The sequence below is a fragment of the Salvelinus alpinus genome, chromosome 30, assembly GCF_045679555.1.
Source record: "Salvelinus alpinus chromosome 30, SLU_Salpinus.1, whole genome shotgun sequence".
In the NCBI taxonomy this organism is placed as follows: domain Eukaryota; kingdom Metazoa; phylum Chordata; class Actinopteri; order Salmoniformes; family Salmonidae; genus Salvelinus; species Salvelinus alpinus.
In genome coordinates, this window is record NC_092115.1 from 28,286,680 (window position 1) to 28,303,218 (window position 16,539).

Sequence of the window (16,539 nt, forward strand, 5' to 3'; positions counted from 1 at the left end):
AGGGAAGTCTTTGCCATGCTCTGCGTGCCAGGACTGATGTCAGGTCAGACACCGTGCCAGCCCGGCTAGGGTGTTGCTGGGGCGGTGGGGATGTGGTTTTTGGGCTGTGTTGGCATAACTCCACTTAAGGGTTCTGAGGGGAGGCGGACGTGCTGCATGGAACGTACATAGGAGAGGACAACACCTTGATGGTCCCCAGAGGCTGCTGTTGCTGAGCAACACAAAATACTGGGACTTACACCTTCCCTCACGTGACTCTTTCAGATATCTTTGTTTTATCATGAAAGCTGTGCTGGTATTTAACACTAGAAATTGGTCTGTGTGTGTGTATTTCTCCCCGTTTGGTATTTTGTATGTCTCATTGCAGGACAAATCACACAGTATCTGACTCTACACACTGATGGATGACTTTATGACTTTCTTTTTGTAATATCACCTAAGTTGCATCTTGTCAAGCAGAAGAGGTCAGATTGACATGCAATGATTTCTCTGGGGTTGTGTGTGTTTGAATGTGTATGTGTATGGGCCGAATGATCTGGTAAAGCTGCAGAGCCCTACAGGAATAAACACCAGATAGTACAGTGAGTTCCTCTAGGCTGGAATTTAAGCTTTAGCTGAGGTTTTTATGTCAATCAGTTATGACACAGACGGGAAAGTGTTTGCCGCCAGAACCTCAGATGCTCTCGTCTGGTTGGTCGGTTGCGTAACCATAGTAATGGCCCACGGTCCTGTACTGTCCCCTCTCATCACTGTCACCACTCTGCTGTGTTCCAGAGAGGGCTGCTTTTAGGGACAGCACCCTGAGACACATTAGAGTAGCCTATTAGTCTAGGCCAGACATCAACTGACACTTTAGACCAGGTGGGCTGTATTCAATGTGCTTATCAGTTGTTGGAGGTGGAGTTAAACATTTATAGAGTAGCCTAGTATAGCAAAAATATATAGAACTGTTTCCAAATACTTATGAAAGACAGTGTAGCCTACATTGAAACCAGGAGTGCAATTTTGCTTGCAAGCTTTGTCAGTGGTACGGTTGCAAATCTACCGGTAATTTACCAAAGTTACCGTATTTTTCAGTAGTTCAGAATTATAGTATACAATTAAAAAATGTTCTTAAAGCCCCCAAAGCAACATTACCTTTGGTCAATTTTGTCACTTTAAATATTAGGCAGGGGTAACAGAGTTAGTTACTTTAGCTTAGCATGGTCACATGCAATGTTAGCTAAGCTGCAAGCGTGCATGGTTGTGCAGTACCCCCGGGACTGCCGTGCAGAAGAAAGCACGAGATTGAACTTCACTTAACTTTCTCGAGTTTTTGCCTTTAGTTAACACTATCAAGGTCTCCCTTTACTGTGAGAATTGTGATCAAATCAACACAATATTAGCCACTTTCAATGCAACATACCGAAACAAACTATGCAAGAGATGTTGTTGTAGGCAGAACGCATCAGAGTAGGATTCCATTGCATTGACAAGCACGACTCAGTCTGTACTCTAAACAGACCAGTGCTGCATAACCAATCAGAGCTGCAGTAGGCTGATATGCAAATAGACCATTGCTATATATGGATCTGTGCCATTCAGTTTGCACTGGACTGTGTTTACAGCATGAGTGGTCGTGAGTAGGTGCGCTTATTTTGAGATCAAAGCGAGAGCTGCATGTAGCCAAGTGTTCACATTTTTCATATTGTCACGATCGTTGAAATGAGTAGACCAAGGCGCTGCGTGCGTAGAGTTCCACATAATTTTAATAAACCGAAACTCACTGAACAAAACAACAAACAACCAAACGAACCGTGAAGCTACTGTTGTGCACTCAGGCAACTAAATGTAGACAAGATCCCATGAATATCAATGGGGAAATGGCTACCTAAATATGATCCCCAATCAGAGACAACGATAGACAGCTGCCTCTGATTGGGAACCATATCAGTCCACCATATAAATACAAAACACCTAGATGACCCACCCAAGTCACTATCACGCCTCAACCAACACAGAGAAAAAACAGCTTACTATGGTCAGAGCGTGACACATATCCTTTGCTAGTTAGTGAGATATTAGCCCAGTTATAAATCATTTGTAGTCAGCAATGGTGGAGTGATTGCTGCTTGAAAGAGAATAAAATGTGTACATTTCTAGACATTTTTGAAAGTGAGTCAGGAAAAGAGCTTTTTTTTTGTCTTTAAGGGACAGTGTTATATTTTGAGACAGGCTTGAATAAGCTAAGTAGCCAATAGGCAGAGGGTAGCATACTGTCTGATTCTCTGTAATAATGGTATGGAAATAATAATGAATGTATTTTATAAAGTGGTTTCTTGCATCAAACAACACAACAACATTTTCAATCACCTCCTTGTCTGAAGGACAAGTGGATAAGCAGGTTAATGTCAAGCCCTGCAAGTTTTTTTCAAAAGTCTCATAGAATGTAGGCCTACATTGAACACAACACATTGGCTGCTACTGTAGGCAGAATGAAAGAACAGCTATTTCCATGTTAAAATGTTGTGGGATGCATTTTCTCCATTGTTTTTGACGTTATGCCACTCTGGTAGGCCTACATTATGATCAAATAGCCACAGTAGCCCATTGACCACTGTCTGAAACTGTAACTTAAAGCAGACACAGCCTCAGTGTTCACAATAAACGCTCGCTTGTTGCACAGAATTATCACAATGTTCAAGTTAGCGCTCAGCAGACTTGAAATTTGCTCAGTACTGATTTTTTTTTGAGGGAACATTGGTCACATGACTTAGTCACTTGGTCCTATTTCTAACACTTGATTTTCAATCCTGATGTTGATGTTCTGTTCTTTGCCTCTTCGTTGCAGGCTCCAGTATGATGCCAGGAGGACAGATGGGGACTGGGATGCAGCGGCAGGAACCAATGGGAGAGAAGCGTCCCTGTCCAACTGGGCAACAGTCTGCCTTCAATGCTGACTACCTTTCAGGTGAAGCTTCTTTCCCCCGGTTTGAATTCCTCTAGTGTCTTATGTATGCTCAAGTGATAAGGCATGCCCTGTGAAAAGGCATTTTGTGAAAGGACAGGTTTCCATGGTTTCTATATTTGATTCTATTTTACTGTCATAGTCTTTTTTGATCCCTATCATCAATAGCCTAAGATGCTAAAGATCCCTCTGTGGCATATTAAGCTGTCTGGTTACCGAGAGCTGCCTGCCAAGTATCCCTGGCACAGCCTGGGCACTCTTAGGAATGTAAATTGGGCAGTACAGTATTGAAGAACACCTAGTTAAACGTGTGCCTGCGTCTAAGTAAGGCTGTTGTTGTTGTCTCCTTGTTGCTGTTTTCTCTGACCATCTGGACATTAATATTTCATAGCTAACTATGAGTTGTGTGATTGTGAATGATATTGCTATCTCTTTTGGGGGGCTTAGTCTGTGATTTGTGTCTGTGGTGTACTAATCTGGTATTGGTAACTGACATCTGATCTCTCTCTCTCTCTCTCTCTCTCTCTCTCTCTCTCTCTCTCTCTCTCTCTCTCTCTCTCTCTCTCTCTCTCTCTCTCTCTCTCTCTCTCTCTCTCTCTCTCTCTCTCTCTCTCTCTCTCTCTCTCTCTCTCTCTCTCTCTCTCTCTCTCTCTCTCTCTCTCTCTCTCTCTCTCTCTCTCTCTCTCTCTCTCTCTCTCTCTCTCTCTAGGCCCAGTGTCTAGTATGATGGGAATGCCTGGTGAGGGGAACCAGAACAAAGGAATGAAGGACAGCAACATGCCAGACTCTCTCATGGGTACTGCTTAATAATACTGTAAAGTGTTTATGTAACACCAGCATGTAGTTAGGGTTGTGACGGTCATGTAATTATGAATGACGGTATTTGGCCAGAGCCAAATGACCGCGGTCACCGAAATAACCTTTCAAATAGAAAGAAAAATACATTTATTTTTTGACGCACATTGAAATTGGAATCGTATTTACGGCCATTGTGTACGTTGCCTATCAATGGGCCGTGCGGTGCACTCCTTCAAGAAGTGAATTGGAGTCAATTGGGTGCTAGCTCAAAAACCCAACATTAGCATGAATCCCTTGAAAAAGAAGTACAACATTACACATTTTTGTAATATCATATAGCTTTGGAATCGTGACATTACGTATGCCTACTTTCAAGGAAAATAGGCATGTTTCTAGACTCAAGTTTGCTTGTTTCAGCAAGGCGCAACAAAGTTTCATCACGTTAACAGTCCATGTTATGGAAGAAACGGACTCAACCGCACGAATGCCCGACCGTCCCGTCTTCAGTCAGCTGTTGGTCCTCCCCCTCAGGGAACCAGTGGCAATATATCTCAAACTTTCCCTTTGGATGACTAAGTTATGTTAGGTTATGACGGTCTTTATTTTCACGACGGTCTTCACCCATATGCTAACCGTCGATTACATGGTTATACGGTAATTGTGCCAGCCTTACACGTAGTGCTTATCACTGTGTATTATAGCACAATATAGTAGTGAGAACCTGTATTATAGAGTATTTATAACACATAATAGAATAGTATTAACCTGTTTGTCTTAATTCCACTCCCAGGTTTCTCCCAGCCAGGGATGATGAGCATGAACATGAGCATGAACATGAACATGAACATGAACATGAACATGAATATGAACATGAACATGAACATGAACATGAACATGAGCATGAATATGAACATGAACATGAACATGGATATGAATATGAAAATGAATATGAACATGAACATGAATATGAACATGAACATGAGCATGAACATGAACATGAGCATGAACATGAATATGAACATGAACATGAGCATGAACATGAACATGGGTTCAAGAGGTGTGGGGGGCATGGCTCCATTCCAGTCAGGCATGCCTTTTATGGGCAACCCTCAGAAGGCCTCTCCTCTGTGTGCCTCTGAGCCCCCCAAGCAGTCCCAGGCCCCCTTTAAACCCAAGCAGTCCCAGGCCACCTTTAAACCCAAGCAGTCCCAGGCCCCCTTTAAACCCAAGCAGTCCCAGGCCCCCTTTAAACCCAAGCAGTCCCAGGCCCCCTTTAAACCCAAGCAGTCCCAGGCCCCCTTTAAACCCAAGCAGTCCCAGGCCCCCTTTAAACCCAAGCAGTCCCAGGCCCCCTTTAAACCCAAGCAGTCCCAGGCCCCCTTTAAACCCAAGCAGTCCCAGGCCCCCTTTAAACCCAAGCAGTTCCAGGCCCCCTTTAAACCCAAGCAGTCCCAGGCCCCCTTTAAACCCAAGCAGTTCCAGGCCCACTTTAAACCCAAGCAGTTCCAGGTCCCCTTTAAACCCAAGCAGTTCCAGGCCCACTTTAAACCCAAGCAGTTCCAGGTCCCCTTTAAACCCAAGCAGTTCCAGGCCCCCTTTAAACCCAAGCAGTTCCAGGCCCCCTTTAAACCCAAGCAGTTCCAGGCTCCCTACCCCTCTGCCCTGGGCCACAGGTAAGAGGTTGTCTCACACAGAGCAGTTCAACTGGGGGCCTGGGTGGGATGTCCAGAGGTCCAGTCACCAGTTACAGTAAAACACAGTATCAAATGTCAGGAAATCCAATAGGTTTTGATGATGAGCTCAAATGTGACCATGAACAGGGTAAACTATAACCGTCACTTCTTTAGAGGGTTCCTCAAAGTGCCAGCACCTTAGTCATCCAAAGGGAACGTGTTAGATATATTACCACTGTTTTTTTTACAAACTAATGCAGAACTTGTAGTTAATAGCCAGCTAGTGGTATTAGTTGTTACTTACATAAGGGTTATTTTCGTGTAGCGGCCTTCAGAGCAGAAATCCACTGCTGCTCCGGCATGAATTATAAGGTTCAAATCACACAACTCTTTAGTTTGTTCTCAGATCTTACTGTAACTTTATAACATTTGTTTGAGAAGCAATAATAATTATGTGAGGATTCCTAACCTTATTTATTAGAAAAAGAAAAAGAAATCCTTAGACAACCCCCCCCTCCCCCCCGCATCAAAGTCCTCATTGAAGTGCTCCGTTATATTTGGATACATATATAAAATATGGATTCATATATATAATAAGATACATATATAAAATATGTATCTTTAAATATTCATTTTGAGCTCCATACCCACCTTTGACATTGCTTTCTGAGGGAGGCAGCCACATAGACTAGAAGTAATGTGCCTTCTGTCAGGAGGCCAAACTGAGGCTTTGGATTAAGATGCACTTCACTTTTTAAATACCAATATTGCATGAAACATAGATGATAATGATAATCGGATCTCCTGCACATGTTGTTTAACATAGACACATAATCAATGAAGGAAGGACATTAAGGAAAATAGCACATCAATCAATTAGAGAAGAGGGCAGCGATACACTATTTGGAAGAAAAATACATTATCATTAACGATTGGGGTGAGAGAGGAGAGAGGAGCTTTTCATTATTTTTCATTTCTCTGCCCTGCCGTGTTAAGTATTGGAATGGTACTACCCGTCAGTATTAACTAAGACACATGGACGCAGAGAGGTTTTGTCCTTGTTATGTCTTTATTACAACATAAAAAAGGGCATGTGCAGTATGTTGTTTATTTGTGTACCGTATCTTTCAGTTATTCATATATTTATGATTTTATGTAAATATTGTCTACTTCTAACACTGTCCTCCTCAGTATTTGTTTGTACTGGGTACCCCATGTCACATGACCCCTTCCTCTTGATTCATTGTTTGTCTGTGTTTGTCTATGTGACCTGCCTCTGTTGTTGTTATGCAGTCTGCCTGTTCCTTGTACATGAATTAATTTGCTCATCCGCTCATGCGATGTGCTGTCGAGTGTACAGTAAACATCACACTGCTCAGTCTCAGTACAATCTCCATTCTCCCCCTGCCCCGCCCCGGCAGGAAGAATCACACCCAATCAGCTGCAAGCTCGGAGCAGTGCACACAAAAAAACTGTCCTTCTTAAGACTAACATGTAATCCATAAGCCTAAAATTCACATCTATAAACCTACTGGCCAGGCCGTAAATAAATTATAGTGGAGGTCGTGTCAGTATGACTTAACTTACATCAGTTCAAAACTCAAGGCACAATTCTATTTCACACAATTGATAGAATCATTTTTATTTGTAGTTTAAAAAGATAATTTTTTACTCAGTGGTTGAGTTTCATACATTTTGGTCGGAATTTCTTAGAGCAGATAAGATATACCCTGATTTTACACATAGCAATGAATGGAGAGGATTGGCAATTGGTTATTGGTCTTTACTATGGTCTTTACTATGGGTAGTGACATTCCTTCCTCCTCTCTGCTCATCAAGAAGTTTGGACAAACCCAAACTCCTGGGCAGGTGGTGAGTCCAGGCTGCAAGCCTCAGAGGGTCTCCCCCTCTCCTCCAGCAACTCAGTGGAGGAGAGCCCCTACTCCGACCCCCTCAGCCCCCACGGCTCCCACAGCCAGGAGACCGGCTCTGGGGACGAGATGGGGAGCGAAGGGGTCAACAGTAGCAGCAAGCAGCAGAAGAGGAAGAAGAAGAAAAGGAGGTCCAGGAAGGAGGTGTATGACTTCTTGGACAGGCAGGAGGCTCCGGATGCAAAGGAGGAGGAGGGCGAGACAGAGAGCGGAGCCTCAGACGGCCCTCTGAGCCCATCCTCCCCGAGCAAGGAGGAGAGCTGGGAGTGTGAGATCCGAGGGAGGGGTGGGGGTAGGGTAAGGGGCAGGAAGAATAAGAGCAGGATGAAGCTCCCAGAGGAGTGGGGGCCAACACCCCAGGAGCCAACGACACCTCATTCCACACAAGCGTCGGTGGCCCTGGAGTCTGCAATGGTAAATGCCTCTGGTCCCTTAAGTTCAACCCTGGAGAACATCTCCTCCCCCGTAGCCGGCCCCCAGACTAACCCCTTTAGCAGTTTTATAGAGGACACCAAACCCTCTCACACCCCCACTGCCCCACCCCTCACTGAGAACCCCAAACCCAGTCACATCCTCACCACAGACCCTGCCCTTACAGACACTTTTACTAGTAACCTAAACATGTTTGAGCAACCTTCCCCTGCCAAGGTAAACATGGACTGGGAGGCTGAGACTCCTGTTAAAAACACTGCCTCTGCCCTCCATTATGAACCCATGTGTATTGATGACTTTAAAATGCCCCCTCCCTTAGCCACTAAAGATGTCCTACCTCCCAAGAAGGATGAGGCGGCTCTGTCTTTCACTGACAAAGCCTCTTCTGATCATGGTCGTCCTGAGGTCATGTCGTCTACTTCTGACCAGAAGCAGCTGGGCCCTCAGAGCTCCCCGGCTCTCAGCCCCCAGGTCTCGAAGACCTTCCTCTTCCTTGACTCTGCCCTGCAGACCCCCCAAGCCAGCACTCCTGCTTCACAGCCCCAGTCCCAGACCACCACACCCCAGGTCCCTCCTCCAAACACCACCACCTCCTCCTCTTTCCAGACCACTCCTCCTCCACTGTTTAGCCACTCCTCCCAGCCTGGTCACGACACTCCCAGTCCCCGCCCTGCAGTGGGCTCAGGCCTCAACCCTGCAGCCCCGCCCTTTATCCCCACTACACTGCCACTCACAGAGCACCAGGAGCCACCGCTGCCAGAGCCCCCCCTGCTGGAAGGTTGGTGACACTGAAGAGGGGACATATCTATCAGTATGGGGGTGAATGATGACATTTATAGTGCATGGTTCTCTCTGTGGACTGGGCCTGCTGTTGCTCGGCCATTATGTGTTTATTAGCACTGGTAATAACATGCTAACTAATTACACTGCTCTTTAACCTGACTGTGTCTGACTGGGCCTTGGGTCCCTCTTACCTAACTGATACTCTGGCCTGTCTCTGTAGTACTGTACTGTTGATGATGATGATGATGATGATGATGATGATGATGATGATTATAATAGCATATTCATTGCTATGTGTCTGTCTACCTACCTGATCATGTCACCAGCTCGTTTTTACCTCCTATCTCTCTCCTTTCTAACACTGTAATCATATACTAATGACTCTACTATCTCTGTAGATTACTCTCTGTGTGACTCTCGAGTGAATCCGTTCTCCTTGGGATAGAAATAGCTAGCTTTCTCCCCCCTGATTGCCGCTATCCTAAATTGCAACGAGTAATTCTATACCCTAACTCTTTGACATTGAGTGAACCTTTCTTCACTAATCAAAGGGATGTTGGTTTGCAGTGTGAATCTCTCTCTTTCTCTCAAGAGACTGCTTTCCCCTTGACTAAATGATGATTTTGTTCCTCAAATAGCCTAAACTGACTGAGGAGTCACTAACAGCTTTTCTTTCACATTCTCTTTCTACTTGTGTGTGTGAATTCACTTTCAGAACCAGTTTGAATGTCTCAAAATGTTCCCAGCTAGAATTCTAAGATATGTCATTTGACCATTTAAAAAAATACACATTTTACTTTCATGCAGTTTTTGATTGGAGATATTAAAACAGATTTTCACTCAAATTGTGAATTGCTTGATGTGGAAGTTATCATGTAAGTGAACTGAAATCACTGAAAGCTATGTTTTGTCTTTTCTCTCCCCCTGTATCTGTATCTCCTGATGATGGCTCTGATGATGATGCTAAATAGGTGAGTTACATTCCCATTGTTGCCTTTGAGAATATTTCAATGTTTCTCATCAGTGGAATAATATGAAGGGAAACCCAGTGTTTATTTCTTTCCTATTTACTACACATGTCTGCCACAGGTTTTTGTTCTTTTCAACATTTCTTGTACTTTGCCTGTCTCACATTTGGTTTGATATATTCCATGTCAGGAAAGTTTGCTCATTCGGTTGAGAGTAAGTTTGCCGTAGTTCAGAGACTGTCCTGTGTTGGTCCTTCTCATTTTGTTTTCTTGGTTGGAGATTCCAAGGACTGCTAGGTTGTCACTTTCCTAAATTGCCAGACGGGCAGTGTGTAAGGTTGTTGTAGGAACGCTGTTCCTCCTTCCTGGATGACACAGGTGTTTTTGGTTGACAAATGGTGGAAGTCAGTAGCATACTGCTTGTCTGTCTGCAACCCTCACATTCCCTTACTCAACCCATTCATCCCATTCAGCAGTCTGTTAATGGGTAATTTACAGATGACCAGGTAGGCGGGTTGGTGTGTGGAGGGACAGAGGGACTGGCCTCTGCTGGCCTCTTTGTATTCTCACCCCACATCCTCCTCCTTCAATCACCGCCTTTGTTTTTCTCTCCCCCCCTCGCTCTCTCCCCCTAGCAGCCTCTCTGTTTTGTTGCCTTTCTCTCTCCTCTCTCCCTCTTTCTCTCTCTTCTCTATCTTTCTTTCTCCTCTCTCTCTTTCTCTCTCTTCTCTATCTTTCTCTCTCCTCTCTCTTTCTCTCTCTTCTCTATCTTTCTCTCTCCTCTTTCTTTCTCTCTCCTCTTTCTTTCTCTCTCCTCTCTTTCTCTTTCTCTCTCATCTCTCTCTCTCTCCTCTCTCTTTCTCTCTCCTCTCTCTCTTTCTCTCTCCTCTCTCTTTGTCTCCTCTCTCTTTCTCTCTCCTCTCTTCCTCTCTTTCTCTTACTCTCCCTCTTTCTCTCTCCTCTCTCTCTTTCTCTCTCATCTCTCTCCCTCTTTCTCTTTCCTCTCTCTCTTTCTCTCTCATCTCTCTCCCTCTTTCTCTCCCCTCTCTCTCTCTTTGTCTTTCTTCTCTCTCTTTCTCTCTCCTCTCTCATCTTTCTCTCTCCTCTCTCTCTCATCTTTCTTTCTCTCTCCTCTCTCCCTTTGTCTCTCTTTTCTCTCCTCTCTTTCTCTTACTCTTTCTCTCTCCTATCTCTCTGACTCTTCTCTCTCCTCTCTCTCTTTCTCTTACTCTTTCTCTCTCCTCTCTCTCCCTACCCCCTCTCCTACGCCCTTCCCAACTCTCTTTCTCCCTCCAGCCCTTCCTCCCTCCCTTCCTCCCTCCACCCCCCTCCCTCCCTCTCCACCCTCCTCTCCCTAATGCAATATTGATGGCTGGGACTTTTTTTGCAGTTACGTAAAGCACACAACCTGTCTTTTTATAGCCGGTGATCAGGGTGTGTGCAGTAGGCAGAGGAAGGCAGGCGCTCAGTGGCTGTGCGGCGCGGTACTGCAGTCAGGGTTGTCACAGCACTCCACCAAAGGTCTGTGTACTGGTACTGCTCGGCCCTGCTGCATAGTCATTATTCTGGTCAGCCGAGCACAGACCATCCTGCCACCAGCTAAACAAAGAGACCATCCAAAAGAGCATGCCCAGCCTGGCAAAGCATATAGCTACCACAGTCGCCACTATGGTACTGATTGAGACGGGCAGTGCTGTGCAGTCTTTCTGTTTTTACGTCGTAGGTACCTTTCAGTAAATACGTCATCATCATGCTGTCGGTTTTAAGTGCAATTCTGTGTTTCACAGTGAATATCATCACACTGGACCATATATGTTGAAGCCAAGTAAAAGGACAGGTGCTATTTTAGTGTTGTTTATAAGATTGAAAATCCCTGCTATTTTTCATGATTTATTAAAGCTGCAATATGCAACTTTTTGGGAGACCTGACCAAATTCACATAGAAATGTGAGATATAGATCTGTCATTTTCATTGAAAGCTAGTCTAAGAAGAGATAGAGTTGTTCTATGTGCACTATTTCTATGCTTCCCGCTCTTAAGTTTAGTTTTTGCGTCTTTTACTTTCAGTTTTGTACTCCAGCTTCAAACAACTGAAAATACAATGTTTTTGGTTATGGAAAATGTATTTCACAGCGGTTTAGATGGTACAATGATTCCACACACTATACTTGCTTGTTTTGTCACAAAAACTGACATTTTAGGAACCCGGAAATGGGAGAGCGATTTCTGCATAATTCACCTTTAATTGACCAATGGGGCCATCATCTGGTGGTTCAATAAATGACTGGTGGTTATATCAAAGTTGTATCTGTAGCTGTGAATGTGAATGTGGTCTAGCTGGCTGAAGATACCTCATGAATATTACAGAATGATAAAGCGAGAACACACCTGTGAAGATTCTGCTTGAGGCAGCCTCACTGGGAACCACAGTCCTACTTTTAGCCACTCGCTATCTAAAATAGCACACTAATATGAAAACGAAAAAACTTTTCAGTATAATGAAAACTAGATAAGTTGTCATTATGATAACCTGAATAAAACGTTTAATTGATTTTAAGCTTCAAACCAGAGAATATCAATGTAATCACTTTCCTCTTGTGGAAACAAGTGCTTGGATCTTGGATTGAGAATAAGATTTCATGTTGTCAGTACAATAGGCCTGAAGCTGAACATAAATATTGAATGATAGCAGGATCAAAACGAGGACACTTGAAAAACAATAGTAGTCATCTCAAATGCTAACCATTTGTATGAGCTTTTGGTCTTAAAAAAGGTTCAGACATTTGACTAGGTCACTACGCCCATATGGGCAACATTCTTGTTGTTGAAACTAGATCAATTATACTATGATAGCTAATAACGAAGGTTGATAACTATGATCAAAACATATCATACTGCAAATATATTCACAATTCTGATCATTTTGATTCGAAAAAGCAGCTTCCAATAATAACATTTCTGGTGACGCTCATTGATTATTACACGAGTTCATTGAAAGACAGCTCACTGCATTTCCTCACGGTTATGTGTTCTGATTTCTCAGCCAGGCAAATGATGTCTACAAAGCCAATACTAAACTCCACTCAGCCAGTGTGGTCTTTTTCCATGTCTCAAGCCTATCCATTTTTTTTACCCTGTTTCCGTTTAGGGGCATAATTTGGCAGAATGATTGGATTTTGTTTAATTAGTGTATCCGAATCAGTCCGCTGGACCATCAGATGTGTGAATTCATGACTCTGATACTTCATTCGATGTGACACTTTATTTGACTTCATCTAACCCGATTTTGTTGCCATTCCACAAGATGGATTGTAAGCTACCAAGGAAGATGTGGGAAGGAATGAGTGTAGTGAGATGAGTCTCCTGCCGTCTTTTCCTTTGTCCTTTCTCTCCATCATTTGGAGTACTCTCTCTATATGTCCCTACCTCTACTTCTCCTCTTCCCTTCTTTATTATTGTGTTTATTTGGAGTCCTTCTCCTCTCCATCTCTCCATCCGTCCTTTGCCTTTTCTCTCTACTTCCACGTCATAGCAGCCTCTCTTTGACTGGGTGCTTGTTGCCATGGATATGGGAGGCGGTTTCCGTGGAGATGGAACAACTCAGGACTGCTGAGATGAAAAAAATGGGGTGTGACAGTCTGGAGGTTGGATTCCAGAAATAGAATTCTCTGACATACTTCCTCTCTGCTCAAAGGCTGTTATGGTATGAGGTGATTGTGCTCATTAGAATTGGTTGTTATACTGGTATTCACTGGACACAGACATATCACTAACATTATCACTCACACTGGACACAGACGTATCACTAACATTATCACTCACACTGGACACAGACATATCACTAACACTATCACTCACACTGGACACAGACATATCACTAACACTATCACTCACACTGGACACAGACATATCACTAACAATATCACTCACACTGAACACAGACATATCACTAACAATATCACTCACAATGAACACAGACATATCACTAACAATATCACTCACACTGGATACAGACATATCACTCACACTGGATACAGACATATTACACTGGAACTGGTACACTGGAACATATGGAAAATGGCTTCATAGTGGCATCGGGGGCTATTATAATTGGAGTGTAGAGGGGGATCTATTATAATTGGAGTGGAGAGGGGATCTATTATAATTGGAGTGTAGAGGGGGATCTATTATAATTGGAGTGGAGAGGGGATCTATTATAATTGGAGTGTAGAGGGGGATCTATTATAATTGGAGTGGAGAGGGGATCTATTATAATTGGAGTGAAGAGGGGGATCTATTATAATTGGAGTGGAGAGGGGATCTATTATAATTGGAGTGGAGAGGGGATCTATTATAATTGGAGTGGAGAGGGGGATCTATTATAATTGGAGTGGAGAGGGGATCTATTATAATTGGAGTGTAGAGGGGGATCTATTATAATTGGAGTGGAGAGGGGATCTATTATAATTGGAGTGAAGAGGGGGATCTATTATAATTGGAGTGGAGAGGGGATCTATTATAATTGGAGTGGAGAGGGGATCTATTATAATTGGAGTGTAGAGGGGGATCTATTATAATTGGAGTGGAGAGGGGATCTATTATAATTGGAGTGGAGAGGGGGATCTATTATAATTGGAGTGGAGAGGGGGATCTATTATAATTGGAGTGGAGAGGGGATCTATTATAATTGGAGTGGAGAGGGGATCTATTATAATTGGAGTGGAGAGGGGATCTATTATAATTGGAGTGGAGAGGGGATCTATTATAATTGGAGTGGAGAGGGGATCTATTTCCAAAAAAGAGAATGTTTGGTTCTCTGCAGTTAGATATTTACCATCATACTTGGCCTTGAACTGAAATGATTTGTGCAATGTTTGTTTGTACAGATCTCTGTATTTTTCATGACGATTATATAAGATTGTGTTTAATGGTTTAGGGTTTGGCGGGGGTAGGCCGTCATTATAAATAAGAATTTATTCGGTGTCCCACCCTCAGGACAGTTGAGATAATGTGCGCTAATGTGATTAGCATGATGTTGTAAGTAACAAGAATATTTCCCAGGACATAGACACATCTGATATTGGCAGAAAGCTTACATTCTTGCTAATCTAACTGCACTGTCCAATTTATAGTAGCTATTACAGTGAAATAATACCATGCTATTGTTTGAGGAGAGTGCACAGTTATGACCATGAAAAGTTATTAATAAACCAATTAGGCACATTTGGGCAGTCTTGATTCAACATTTTGAACATAAATGTAATGGTTCATTGGATCAGTCTAAAACTTTGCACATACACTGCTGTCGTCTAGTGACCAAAATCTAAATTGAGCGTTGGCTGGGATAATACATTATGGCCTTTATCTTGCATTTCAAAGATGATGTTACAAAAGAAATACAAAAAACTAGTTTTTGTCTTCGTATTATCTTTTACCAGATCTAATGTGTTATATTCTCCAACATTAATTTCACATTTCCACAAACTTCAAAGTGTTTCCTTTCAAATGGTATCAAGAATATGCATATCCTTGCTTCAGGTCCTGAGCTACAGGCAGTTAGATTTGGGTATGTCATTTTAGACGAAAATTGAAAAAAGGGGCGGATCCTTAAGAGTTTCAGACTTGCCTAGTTAAATAAAGGTTAAATAAAATAAAATAAATAATAATGTGGATTATACGTGTAGTTAAAGCTAGAGTCATCTTTCTGTAAGAGATGTAAACATAAACAGACAGAGGAATATGTTGGACATGGGTCTTGCATAACAATGTCTATTCATGAGAAACAGGACCATTAGAGTGATGTAATGAACAGAGACAAGGGCTCTGATTTGGGAATGAGGCTGACTGTTGTCATAGACAGACGTGTTGCAGTGTGTTGTCCAACTTTTCCCTAATATTGTGTGTAGGGCTGTAGAAAACACTGCTGTTTGGGAAATATGTTGACCAGTGAGGCTTCAGTATAGTGCATTTGTATACTTATCTGAGGAGTGTTGCATCAGTGCATTAGTATCTTATGTGATCAACTCAAACAATTGCCATCATGATTTTGCAGTGTGAATTCAAATGTGATATTATTGAAATATAATATCGCTTATGCTAGCGGCACATGATCTCAGAAGTTGACAATGTCCTGTGTGATTCCAATATGTTCAGCATTTTCCCCATATCAACCCCACTGTACTGTACTCCTTGAACAATGCATTCCCTCTTTGACTATCCCCTCCTACAGTAAATGGTGGACTGTTTTGGGGGGGATTAAGTCACCTTCAATCATTTATATGGAATTCGTTTTTCCTCATGCAGCTGGAGGTGGGATGGTGGCAGGGGGGTGGAAGGGAGGGATGTCATCAGAGATTGAATTATTTTTGCCTGCCATCCAGGACAATTGCGAAGAGGGAGGGGTCTAGTACAGGACTGAACCAGGGATGTTAGAGTGAACGTTTGGACAGGGTGTTGGTGTGAAGAAGGTCGGCACACTCTTTTCGAGGCCAGTCGTTCAATACCGTCCTAACAGAGTAGCCCACAGCATGTGGCAACAGCAGACAGAAGGAACACAGTGTCCACAACCAAGTCCACAAACAACAAACACAATAAACAAAAGAGTCAAATGCTCCAGGCGGGGCCATGAGCCAGAGATGAGCACCCAGGGCCCCTAACGGGGGCAGGGAGGCAGGGTGGAGGAGAGGGGCAGTGATGCACACCCAGGGCCCCTAACGGGGGCAGGGAGGCAGGGTGGAGGAGAGGGGCAGTGATGCACACCCAGGGCCCCTAACGGGGGCAGGAAGGCAGGGTGGAGGAGAGGGGCAGAGATGCACACCCAGGGCCCCTAACGGGGGCAGGAAGGCAGGGTGGAGGAGAGGGGCAGAGATGCACACCCAGGGCCCCTAACGGGTGCAGGGAGGCAGGGTGGAGGAGAGGGGCAGTGATGCACACACAGGGCCCCTAACGGGGGCAGGGAGGCAGGGTGGAGGAGAGGGGCAGTGATGCACACCCAGGGCCCCTAACGG

The 16,539-nt window shown here is 43.7% G+C and overlaps 1 protein-coding gene across 8 annotated transcripts in view; it reads left to right on the plus strand.

Annotated features, from left to right (window-relative positions):
* The window catches only part of map4l (microtubule associated protein 4 like), a 51,917-nt gene that overhangs the window by 13,202 nt on the left and 22,176 nt on the right, over positions 1–16,539 (plus strand). For 7 of the 8 annotated variants that reach the window (XM_071377209.1, XM_071377207.1, XM_071377210.1 and 4 more), the window contains exons 3-5: positions 2,831–2,950; positions 3,657–3,743; positions 7,258–8,559. In XM_071377209.1, the coding sequence (XP_071233310.1) occupies positions 2,831–2,950; positions 3,657–3,743; positions 7,258–8,559 (1,509 nt within the window). The remainder of the gene's footprint in view (positions 1–2,830; positions 2,951–3,656; positions 3,744–7,257; positions 8,560–16,539) is intronic. The other variant, XM_071377205.1, reaches the window with a different exon arrangement.